Below are 12,932 nucleotides of genomic sequence, written 5' to 3' on the forward strand. Positions count from 1 at the left end.
ATCTGTATGTCATCATTTTTCTCTGCCTTTAATCTGCGTGTGCATTCCATCTATAGAAGCACATCTCTGAAAATGCTTCAGAGCAGAAATATGCACTTGTAGGAAAGAAAGGCTTACCCATAGCTCCAATTTAGCTATGCATGTGTAGTTACAATTTGTCTTGTAGTTCAGCTTCAGCGTGGCAGGAAATATACAAGGAGCAGCACTATGTGTTGTCAGGTGCAGTTCTTGCTTGCCCCACAGTTTAGGGGACAGAAGAGCGTGGGAAATAAACTGTACCTGCACACATAGCTTGGGATCATAGTTGCCCAATAACAGCATTTGCCCTAACTGCAGCTCTTCTGCAGATGCAGGGTATAAGTAAAAAATCTAGACTTGGTTTCTGTTACCATGTTTGACATCCCATCCTGATAAGTCAACTCGTTATGAAAGTGATGTACCTAGGGTCCCCTAATGAAAAGTAACTTAACTTGTTTGTTGAAGACATGCTAGTCTACCAGTTCTAGAAGATGTACTTTTTGGCTGCCTTTCTGATGAAGCCTGAAGCTGGCATGGGAAGGAAGATGCACAGTACAGCATCATGTTGGCTGCACCCAAGGGCAGCAGAAGCAGAGTGCTTTATCTGATGACTGACAGTACGAAGAAGACAAGACTGGATGTATGTAGCTCTCATGGTAGTAAATAAATTGTTTATTATCTTTTTGTCTTCTGAAAGTTTTAAGCTAAACTGGTTTGGTTTTTGATTTTTTTGTGGTTTTACTTTGATCGATAGAAGGGCCAAATAGTGAGATAGTCTAAAGTGTCAAGGTAATCCTGTAAAATGTAGGAGGTTTGAAGTTAGATGTCCTATTTCCTTGCACCTGTGCAATTGGACAACTATATACTGCTATATCTAAATCCAAATATATATATATATATGATTATACAGACTGATTGCTTCATACAGTGTTTCTAAGTTTAAGCAAAATTTTAAATTGTCTTGTTACTGATGACTGTCTTAAAATTTTGTCTTGTCTACCTCCATAAATGTTTTATTAGAAACCTTTTATATGGTGTAATACTTCTTAACACAATAGGAATTTCCCTGAATTACAGATGTAATGAATATTAAATTTGAGGGTGTTAAGCTAACTAATATGTGTCCTCACCTCTAGTCTGGAGACAAATGCTTTGCAAATTTTTTCTAAGTAATTGCTGATTTTCTGTGTTTAAAATGGAAGCTATGAAAATTATTTTGCTTATGCTGTGATGGTAACTAACTAAATTCTAGCTGATTGTTGTATTTAGACATTAAAGGATGAAATGCCAATAAATGAGAATACTGCTTTATTAAGCTGTAACAAAATACCTGCAGGAATTAAAGTACATTCTTGATTACTTTGTTCAGGTAATCTTGTTGTGCTCAATACAGTTGGAAAATTTCTAACCCTTAATGCCAAGTTTTGTTGCCATCATAGCTGTGGTGTGGGTGGAAAAGCCAAACCAGAAATGAGCAGACCTAACTGTAAGCAACTTTGCATGTTGTCAGTTGACTATAAATTGCAGCAGTCATTGACTCAGCAGGACAAGCTACATAATTCAGGTAAGAGACTTGGGTGTTGCTGTATCTGGCAGCAGAGCTTCACTGGGTGTCCATGTTTTTGTTAATCACTTCTTCCAGCTATTCCGTAACAATCCTTCCTTAGCTTTTTAATGGATTAAATAAGGTGTGAGGGAAGTGGAATGTTAACTTATTTTTTTGTCTCATTCAGGTATTTCATCAGTCTTAAAATAGCACATCTTGTTTCCTTGGCCTTCCATCTGGAGATTGGTGAGTCTCTAAAAGGAAAATGATCTGGACACTTGCATTTTGCACTTTGTGCAGGTAGTAAGGAACCAGGTAACTGTTTTATGTGATGCTCCTATGCAGCAAAAGTGTCAGTACTAAGCAACAAACACTGCAAGTGTCTTGAGGGGTTGTGTTGGTTTTGGTTTCCTGCTCTGTAGTAGTTGTGCTATGAAGTTTTTTTTGTGATGTAAGACTTTTCCTCAATGTTTTTAAGATGTTAGCAGTAGAAAGTCTTTTAGACAATAATCCAACCTGTGTAACTAGACAAGGGAAAGATGGCTATATACTAATTTTACATTGAGCGTATATATTCACCTCTGATTTTCTGCATATATATTAATGTAAAATTGATGTGTTCATGCTTTCAGCCAACCTACAGAATTACCTGTTTAAAATGTGTGACTTTCTCATCTAACAGCATGCTATAAATTAAGTCTTAACTAATAGGTTTTTTGTTCTGTGACCTATTTGCATTAGGGAAAGAGACAACACTGAATACAGAGGCATTTTGATAGAATGTGTTGTGAGGATAGGTCCATACAGGGTAAAAATGTTGTATTAAGCATGGCAGGGATGAAATAATTAGAAAACATTAAAATACACCCATAGTTTTGTGAAGTATTAAGAGGATCTCATTTATTTTGTGAAACAGAGGTCCAAATGTGTGAAGCTTTGATAGGTTTTTGTGAGTATGGAATTTAGATGTTTCTAGTAACTTACTGTAATATTCAGGTGTGTTTTCCTTTCTAGAGGGTATAATGTAACCTAAGTGAGTTGGACAGCAATGTGCAGGTGTAGAAGTGGATGGTGAGTAAGAGCATTTTTGATAGATTCTGTGTACGCAAGTATTCCTTGCAATCAGTGGGGATGGTTCACAGTAATTCTTTAAAAATGAAATATTTGGTTAGAATTTATTTTCAAGGAGCTATTAGATAACAGTCATTACAGTTATGCTGCTACTTAGCTATTTCAATACTGTTTTTGGGAAGGCACTATAATGTAACTTATGGTTTGGGTTGGAAGGGACCTTAAAGACCATCTAGTTCAAACACCCCTGTGTGGGCAGGGGCACCTCCCACTAGACCGGGTTGCTCCAAGCCCTTATGACCTGGCCTTGAGCACTTCCAGGGATGGGGCTTCCACAGCTTCCCTGGGCAACCTGTTCCAGTGTCTCACCACCCTCACACTAAAAAATTTCCTCCTAATGTCTAACCTAAATCTTCCCTCTTCCAGTTTAGATCCATTACCTCTTGTCCTCTCACTACACGCTCTTGAAAAAGTCCCTCCCCAGCTTTCCTGTAGGCTACTTATAAAACACTGCAAGGTTGTCTTTCTAATGTATAAGGGTGATTTGATTAGCTGGGCCTGCTGTAGTGCTGCTCTGAAGAGAGAGGATATGGTTCTAGTTGGCCAATCTGAGTTAATAGGTTTCTAGCAGTGCTGCAACCACTATGTACAGTCCCTTCTTAGTAAAATAACTTACAGTTGGAACAATTTTATCAGGATGTGCATTTTTTTTCATTGATACGTTAATTATTTCATAATTCATGGCAGTGGGACTGTATTAACTATTTTGTGTCTGTGTTAAACATGTAGGTGAGTGCAGAAGCAGCACGAGGACCCAAGGAGATGTCAGGCTTCACAGAAATGCATCCTACAAACTTCTTGTAAAACTTTGTTTGTAGAATGGATTTGAAGCTTCACAGATGTAAAATTTAGGTTGAGATCCATTCTCTGCACAGGTTTTCTGTCTAATTAAGATAATATGGTGAAAGAGACATCAAATGAATAGAAAAAGTAACTTGTCTTTGAAGGCTTTTTTTGTACACATAAGGAGTCTGTTATGGAATTGTAGATTTAATTTTTTTCAGGGAGGAGAAGGGGGTGGAGAGAATGGCTCGGATGTTGGCCTGCTCTGTTTATTGTCTGTAGAGGTGTAAGTTTTGGAGGATTCAAAACAAGCTATACCCATGTGGGTATATAAAGGTAGATCTTAATTTCTAAAGCTGAAGTGAAAGGTGACTACTGTTTCCTTTAGGAAGCTTAGTGGCTTTATTTTCTTAAGATCTGTTGTGAACGTTTTTAACCAGTTGCTGACTTGCACCTTCTTGCATCTTCTAATGGGACATTGTCTGCTCTATGTAATGATCTTCCAACACCATTCTGAAAAATCACATTAGAAGTCTCTCCTGGAAAATGCCAGTAATGCCAAGCATTGGTAAGTCCAGGTGCATTTTTTCTACAGTTCAGTATGAGTTGCTTAAACATTTTTTTAATTATGCATTTCCAGGTTAAATGCAGAACCTGATGGATGTCAAAAACTACTGTAACCTCATGGACAAGTTGTCCATCTGTACTGAGACTCAGTGCATACAGCTGGCTAGGCCTTCATGTGCCAACCCAAAAGTTGCATTCCATGTGTACCCAGAAACACCAAACCAGGTCTCTTACTCTGAAGATCTGTCATTCCTTCCTTTCATGTCTGAGCATCTGATAGTGGAGAACTTCTACAGGGAGCCCTGCACCTTTCCCTACCAGATGCCCCATTCCAGTTACCGCAGAAGTGAGTACTCCTACGGGCCAGCTTTCATCAGGAAGAGGAATGAGAGGGAAAGGCACAGGGTTAAATGTGTCAATGAAGGCTATGCTAAACTGAGGCATCACCTACCTAAGGAATACTTGGAGAAACGGCTCAGCAAAGTAGAGACACTTCGTGCTGCAATAAAATACATCAGCTACCTACAGTCTGTTCTGCATAGTGATTCTGTGGTGGCAGAAGAAAATGTCATGGAGACAAGCCAAGCACCTAAAGCAATTAACAAACAAAATCAGTTTATGAAAACGATCTAAACCATTCCAAATGAAGCAGAAGGTATCCTGTTTGGGAATTTAGTATCCACTATATTGATGATACTCCTGGCACATCTTAGGAGCTGATCATAGCATGCATGTCAGTGTCGGCCCACAGAAAATAATTTTAATTTTGCAGATAGTAACTACACTTAGGTACAGAGAGACAATTGGGAAACCATATCTGAATGGCCCAAGACAGTTATTTCATGGAAATTGGGAAATATTTCTGAAATTGTCACCAAACCAAAAAAGTAATACCTATACATGTGAAGTAACTGTATGTATTGTCACAGCCTGCCTGCTTTAAAATAAAATCTTTTTACTGATGCAACTGAGATTCCTCTCATTTTCTGTAATGTTTCTGATTTACTCTCGCATGCACTTGCTTAAAAGATTTTTGGTCTAATTGCCAGTGTATCTCTTAAAAGGTCTTGTTGAATGTTCCCAGAAATGTTGTTAGATGCCAACAGAAAGGATAACTTAATTTAAAAGGGGGAAAATAAAAGAGGAGGTGAGCAGCTCTCTGAAGCACAGTTACTGAACACAGGAAGAGCATAATGTCTGGCAAATGCTGTTCCATCCTTTTGTTATTAATGAGTATTTAATCCCATTAAAACTGTTGACATAGCCTATTTTTATTTAAAAATTGACTTAGGTCTGTTCTCACACAACACAGAGTATAGGTTGACAGCATCTTGGCCTTGAGGGGGGGGAGAAAAAATAATCCTGCAAGACAAATTTTTCTGGCCTTCCAGTGATAATGATTGAGGTCTGGGGTGGTCTTCCCCAGCTGTTCTTCTGTACTATTGATGACTTCAGCTAAAACATTAGATTTATGTGAAGATGGTGATCAGAGTTTAGCTCATAACTGGCAAAATGTTCTTATTTGCTGCATGTAGGGGAATTGTGTTATTGATGTTAAAGAACAATTCTGCGGGCAGCATGAGAGCAGTCTGTGGGTGCAGCAGAATGTACAGAAAATGGTTACAGATTTCCTAAGTGCTGTGTCCTTGTCCCTAATTGCAATCATCCCCTCTGTTACCTTGGTTTTTTATAGCAGTGAATTGAAAAATGCCTATGAAATGCAATGCAATTAAGTATTCCTCCCCCCTCCCAAAAGAGTTAACATTTGTTAAGGAGAAAATGAAGATTAAGGATCACAGCAGAGATGAACAGGTAGATTTCTGCAGTATACTCTGGCATGGTTTTGATACAGTCTTTGCAGGGAAGAGTGCAAAATGCATAGAATTCATTATTCCTTCCATTTTATGTTGAAAAGGGAAACTATTTCTAAAGTGATTTGACCTCAGTTTGTCTGAGCTTCAACCTTTCTGTCCTCATTTCAAACCAACTTATTTGTCACACCCTGTGATTGTGGGCTTTTTTTCCCTAAATCTGAACTCTTAACTGGTACAATGCTATTTTCTGCCCTGCAGTAACAGGCAGCCTAGAGGACACTCTGCCCTTTTACAATCCCTTCTCTGCCCCTGCAGGCTTTCAGTGCAATATCCAGATCAACAAGGAAAGTTGAAGGTTGAGCAGATGTGTGGCAGACAAATGGTCCTCTCTCTAGTCACCGGTTTTTAACTGGTGAGGTCAGGGTGTCCAATCCTGCTAGTAATGGCTGTGGCAACCTCCATAGCAACTAGGAAACACTGGCAGCAAATGGCTTCCCAGGTCAAACAGGCAGTGGGGCAAGATTTCTGCTTTGTGAATAAATCCAAATCAACCAGATGTCGTGCTGTCAATAGCTGGTAAGTTTAAAACACTGCTGTGTCGAACTATGTGGAGTTACCCATTAAAAAAAACCCCAAAACTGAAGTATTGCATATTTACCTTTGACAGTGCTTTGCAGCAGTTAGTCCACTCTTTTTGCTGGGTTTGGTGTGCTAGTTTTCTGAAATTACATACATCTGGGAATCCTCATAAGAAGGTCATATCTCTTAGATAAGAGACAAAATAACATTTAAACTTAGTGCTTAAACTGTGTTTTGTAAGAGAAATTGGGCATTTAAATTTTATGCAGCTGAATTTCCATGTAAATTTTACCCTGAGCATGCTAAGCATTTCTAAGCAATATTAAAAATTAAAAAAAAGAAATAAATGAAAGCTTACCTATTGCATCTTGTCAGATTAACAGAGATAGCATCACATCACATCTCACTCTGACAGCCTCTGAATAGTTACCATGTGTCATATCCAAGCATCTCTTTTTTTCTTATGGCAAGTCATAATCCTACTGTTATAAAACATGATAGGACAGCTGAAAGATCAAAATATTTCCTCTTATATCACTATAAATTAAACAAGTAACAGGCAACTGTAATCTGCCATAATGTTCAAAAACTGTCATGTTTACTCAGGTTGTCAACTTCTGCTGCAGTTGTTGTATCAGCTTGTGAAATAGGGAAGGTTTGGCTGTGGCTGTGTACAAGAAAGCTTTAAAGGAGGGTGTATGTGTAAGAAACGAGAGCTGGATGTTACAGAAGGAGAGAAAGGTTGGAGGGAGGTGGAAGCTATTGCTTTCCTAGGGATTTCCACAGCACTTCTTGTTTCATTGGCTGTTTTTGTCCCTCAGCCAGGTTGGGATTTGGGTGACTGAAGATCACGGAAGTCAGTAATATGCCAGTCTGGATATTTTGAATTATTTCTTTTTAATAAAAATAAACAAATAATAGAAGCTACTGAGTTCTTGAGCTACACTGGTAAGCATTTGCTTGTGTTGAAAAATGCCAGTACACTGTCTCTTTTCCACCAACAGATCACGACTGAGAGTTGCAGCTATCTGCTTGTGCAAGAATGGCTCATTTGGAAGGGTTCCTGCCCAGGGGTCATAGGTACTGCAGTGTCATGCCAGCTCTGGACAAGTTCTCATGCTCCAGCATTTTACTTACTGCCACCCCCTGCCCCTGCTGCACGAGCTCTTTTGTAGTGCACCCTGCTTGGACCACTGAGCCCCTCACTCCCCAGAGGTAAAATCATATTCTTGTTTGACTCTGTGATTTGTTCTTTTTCATTAATAGGATAAAACAGGCTGATGTGTCAGATTAATAAATCACCAGCCTGAACATCATTTGAGCTTTCCTTTCTCCTGCACTGGCAGTTTTTTAGATGATATTAACTAGAGTGATTTGCTACCCTGGAGATTATGAAAAGCAAAGCCTGAGTAAACCTCCTATCAAATAAACATTCCTTTAATTTTATTTAGATAAATAAAAGCATCTTGCATTAGCAGCTGTTTTCTGTGAAATGTTCCTAATGCTTTGTGACAGGGGATTATTTTTCCTGTTTTGAACTTGAATCTGTCATCAGCCAGCAGCTTTGTTGTTTACTTTTCTACTTTTCTGTTGTGCCCTGAATGTCCCAATGTAAACTCTCAGCTACAGCACTCTTGAGTGCACCTACTCTGTGTTGGAGATGGATCCTTTCTCCTGATCTTAAGGGTTGCAGTGGCTTGCTGCATAAACAGCAAAGAGGGTAGAGCAGGTACAACTGGCCCAAGATTCCACCATACTCCTGGCTCACTTCTAAACTCAAACAAATCTGAATAAAAACAGGCACTGAAGAGCAAGAAATTGTCTGAACACAAGCAAGTTTTCTGTTTCTTCCCACATGATTTGGGCTGTGGGAATGCTACAAAATGAGGTGGAGTGGTTCAGTGCTTGAATCTTCCAAGTTTAATTTTTTTTCATGACCTACAGAGGCTGTTTCTTACAGTGACCAATTTTCTTTGTGTCAAGGTGCCAATGGACTAGCTGCTGCCTCCCCTCCCCTGGCCCAGCATGGAAGAGGCTGAGCATTTCAGGGAGATCAGTGGGCTTAGGCAGCAATGTCCCTGTGCTGGTGAGAGGGGAGCAAGATGGATTTTATTATCATGGCACAATAAAAGAGGAGATAGAGGTGAGTGATGGTTGCTGTGTGGTAGGTGTGCATGTGTGCAACGAGGTGTCCAGCCAACCAGCAGTCCTCACGTGCCACCGGAGGTTAGTGTAGCAGGTTTGATTTCAGCTGGTGCATGAATTAGAGAGCAGATCACCAGGAGAGGGATGCTTGTTGCTATGTCTAGTCACAAAGCTCCTGATGTGCCTGATTCCAGGCTGCCCTCACCTCTTGCTGCCTGGCATGCTGGGTGAGCCTCTGGCACGCAGCACAGCCTTGGGCACCAATAAACTCTAAATGATCAGATCCTTCCTCTGCTCAACCTCCTTTACTGTGTCAATTTCTAGGAGTGAGTAGGCATGTTTCAGGGATCCTCATGTCATGCAGAAGATGGTTGCCCCCCAAACTCCCAGTTCCTGGTGAGAGCAGGGTTGTTGTGCACCTTGCAAGAGCAGGCTCCTGGCTTCTGCTGATGCTGGGCATTGAGCCAGGCCCAGTGTGAGTGGCGCTGTGAGCAGTGAGCCAGCTACTGTTGTGTGTAGACACATAACCATCAATAGCACAGAAAAAGTGTTATTGTTTTATGTACACATTTCCAGCTTGAGTCAGCTATAGACCAACGGTTTGGTGTCTTTTCAGAAAAGTTAGTGAAAGCTTTAATTTGCTAGTTTGTTAGCACTTCAAACTCAATAGAAAAAAGCACCTATTCTCTCTCGAGAACAGGGAAGTACATTGTTTCGTTGTTGATGGAACACCTCTTGGCAGGGTTAAATTTTTAAAAAAATATAAATAAATTCCCAACAGTCCCCTCAAGAAGCTGAGATAGTATTGTATGTAATGAGGAAGGACTAGGGTGTGACTGGTGCAAACGGTGTGGTTTGTGAAATCCAGTTGCACTCTATAGCTTTTGGAGAAGAAAATACAGGTCCCAGTGGCAGTGAATCTGTACTTAGGCTTCACCCAGCCTGCTGTCTGGTGAGCCTCACAGAAGTATTTCTGCCTGTCTCAGTGCCAGACTAACACTACACACTACTCTTCAGGCTTGCTTGGTGTTTTGACCTAGCCACAGAGCCACAGAATGGCCTCCTGATGAAGGTTGCATGATCTGATGCATTATGGACTGTTTTTCATAGAACTATTATTTTGTTCCTGGTAACAGACTGAAAGAGGCATGTTCCTGGTAGAGTTTGCCAAACCGCTTGTGTCACGTGGAAGTCACACTGTGTGTGTGCAAAAAACAGCAAAGGATGATATCCTGGAATACGTGAATGGGATGAAGCACTCCTTGCTCCCTGGAGACAGAGTGCTGGCACCCTGGGAGCCAGATATGGCCAGGTATGGCCCAGGAACCATCCTCACAGGCATTGAGACAAGGGATCCCTTACGAGGTAAGAAGATGCCCTCTTTTTTCTTGATCTGGAACTTGAGTGAGAATTCCAGGATAAACTCCTGTCACAGTGCTACTGCCAGAGAAACAGCCATATCCAGGTTACAGTTCAGCATTACGTAAAGCTTGCAGGAGCTGATGGAACTTGCTGATTAATATCTATGTGTTACCTCACCAGTATGACCCTCAGGAAATTGTGACCCATAAAAATGTGATCTTCCAAGTCCATGGATATGCTATTTTCCAGCATCCTGGACAAGGCTGTGTCTGCCGTGTGAACGGCAGTGGCCTTTTCATGAGCTAAACAAGTGAGGCAGCTCTCAGGAAGCACACATCTGTGCTTGAATGCTCATGTTTGTATTGAATGGTACATCTGGGGGTGATTTTATCACCCAAATGTAGGAGATTTCAACAGTTCATTAGTTTTTCCCATGTCTGACAGTCAAGCTCCACTGACTTAATGAAATACTTTTTCCCAGAGCATTACTGCTAAGTTTGGCAATAACAAGTTACTCAGTAAGATTGTCTTCTTCAACTGTTGACAAATAGAGAGGAAATATGCTGCCAGGTCTCTTTTCACACTGATGGTGCCCTAGCTGCCCACTCCACCCTCTGTGACATTATGGTGAGGTGTTCTAGAGAAGGATGGTAGTTCATCCTGTCACTTGGCAGGAGCAGAAAGTGTATAAAGCTGCAAAGCCTGTTCTGTGTCTGTGCACTGCCCAGGCAGGCCAGCTGCTTATGGCTGCTTACCTTTTATTTAACAGCCTCAGAAGATGAAGAAATTATGGTCCAGTTCTGGAATGACAAGAAAGTGAAACTCCCACGGGGTGTGGCTCTGTGGATCCCACCTAGCCTGTGGGAGAGGATTGTAGATATGATCCACATGCCCTTCACCAGCAGGGTGAAGCCTAGAGGAACTGCAGATGCCAACTCTTGTGTTTCTTCCTGCAGTCCAAAACCAGCCCTGATTCCTGTTTATGCTATAAATAGCCTTGCCAAGCACTGCTTGCTCTGTTCACAGTGCTGGCCACACTTGCACTATCACTGTGGCTGTATATGCTGTTTGTCAGCATATGTAAGGTGCATCTGCTACTGCCATTCCCATGTTGATGCCTGGTGGCCTCTTCCATCCAGGTCTCTGGTTTTTCAAAGCAAAACCAAAGAGACAGAGTCCAGCAGTGAGCCCTCTCCATGCCTTCTAGAACTGCAAGGCCCAAAACAAGAAGCAGAAGCTGTGGCAGTCTCTTCCCCATCTTCTGATTCAGAGTGTGACCTGGAGCCTTTCCCCAGTAAGAGTACTGTGGTGGACAGTGCTGTTAACACAGGCTCCAGCTGCCTTGAGATGTCTCAGCTAAAGGATTCTGCAAGACCTGAATGCAAATACTGGAAAAGATGCCACCACAAGTCCCAACCCAGTAATTCAGGTACTTTGTAACACCCCACAAGGAAGCAGCAGCCAGAGGAAAAAGAAAGCAAATGTGTTCTGGGCAGACACTTTGCCTGTAGTTTATTGGTATAAATACTATACATTTGCATACCAGCCTCTGATACAGAAGTTCCCCCTCCCCAACATTTTTGCTGCCTCATCCTGCATGCTAGCTTTTCTTTTAGCAACTCATCCAACAGAGAACTGCCTGAACAATTAATTTCATTTGGAAGCATAGATACCCCTCTCTGAGTTTGTTCCCCATGATTTTCCTACATTTTTTTATGATGCCAACATCTTGATTAACATTTGTAGCTAGTCCATGCAGAATTCCTTTCAAGCTTAAAGTGCATTTTCCTCTCTTCTGAAATAAATGTTTCTCCAGTTCTGATTTCACTCCTAGATACAATCTTACTGTTTCCCAGGACTTGGCAGTTGCAGCAGCACAGGTAGAAAAGGCAAGCTGGAATACAAAGCCATCTCTGCTGGGGACATGTCCTGTGTTGCCCCAACTAATTGGAGCACAATGTTTGAAACCATCAAGCAGTCTCCCCGAGGGCATCTCACAAGGAGAGAAATCTTAAGAGAACAGAAATCCAATCCCTTGTTGGAGGTAAGGTGATCTGTATTAATAGCATGTGGTTTGTTTGAATGGAAGAAATATTCTTATTAGTGGTCTGGAAGTTGGCTAGAAAAATAATACATAATTGCTAATGTAACTGCTTGTTAAGGCCATCCACCAGTTTTGTGATAGGCAGGAAACTTTTTCACTAATTAAACCAAACCAAAAATCCCAAAACCCTAAGGAAGGGCTGAAGCTACTTAGTAAAATGGAAAAAAATATACCACTAACTGCTTGAGCATTCAGTAATGCAGTTCAATTTGGAAACCTGTCCAAATGCCCACTGACATGCACCCAATGAAGTCCTGTGGAAGTAAGAACCTACATGAGAGGCCCTCGAAATGGACAGATATGACTGTCAACAGCAATTAAACACAAGAAAAGATTCAATCTGGAGAGGTGCTGGGCTCTGCCAGTCTACCTTGATAGTAATGATCTCTATCTCTGAAACATAAAATCAGATTTTGTAGTAAACAGTCTTTTACTCAGTATCATCTTTTACTCCTCATAAGAAGCAAAGAGTTTAACCCTGAAGCTAGGAGATAAAGAGTAAGCAAACTGTGTCACAGCTATGACAACACCCTGATTTTTAGGCCTGGTTTTAATTGGCCATGGCCCCCTTTTGCTGTAGAAAAACTTAGGGGGAGAGGGGGGAAAGAATGAGAACATGAATGCCAAAAAAAGCACAGAAAAGAGCAAGAAAAAAGCTTACAAGAACAAGAGGAAGATGAAAGAGAATGGCAGGATGAACAGAAGCACTGCTCTGTACAAGAGCATCAAGGTACAGTTAATAATTATGTACCAGAAATAAAATATTAGCTCCTCTGTACCTTCATGCTCTTGCTAGTGTGAGCTAACTGCAGAGTACATCTTTGAATGTGCTAAATGTGCATGATTTTCTTTAGGAGAAGATAAACCTGTTAATGACATGTCT

General features: G+C 41.0%; 2 protein-coding genes across 2 annotated transcripts; both read left to right on the forward strand.

Moving 5' to 3' along the window:
- Nucleotides 1-88: 88 nt before the first annotated feature.
- ASCL3 (achaete-scute family bHLH transcription factor 3) lies at nt 89-5,005 on the forward strand. Its single transcript, XM_051621502.1, has one exon. The coding sequence runs from the start codon at nt 4,124-4,126 to the stop codon at nt 4,676-4,678; it is 555 nt and encodes a 184-aa protein (XP_051477462.1). The 5' UTR covers nt 89-4,123; the 3' UTR covers nt 4,679-5,005.
- Nucleotides 5,006-7,480: 2,475 nt separating this feature from the next.
- Nucleotides 7,481-11,982, forward strand: C5H11orf16 (chromosome 5 C11orf16 homolog). Its single transcript, XM_051621614.1, is given in 6 exon segments — nt 7,481-7,653; nt 8,422-8,581; nt 9,720-9,948; nt 10,715-11,322; nt 11,324-11,374; nt 11,802-11,982. Coding segments are annotated over 6 exon segments (1,380 nt in total). The 3' UTR covers nt 11,961-11,982.
- The last annotated feature ends 950 nt before the right edge of the window (nt 11,983-12,932 follow it).

This window comes from Apus apus, chromosome 5 (assembly GCF_020740795.1).
Source record: "Apus apus isolate bApuApu2 chromosome 5, bApuApu2.pri.cur, whole genome shotgun sequence".
NCBI classification, from domain to species: domain Eukaryota; kingdom Metazoa; phylum Chordata; class Aves; order Apodiformes; family Apodidae; genus Apus; species Apus apus.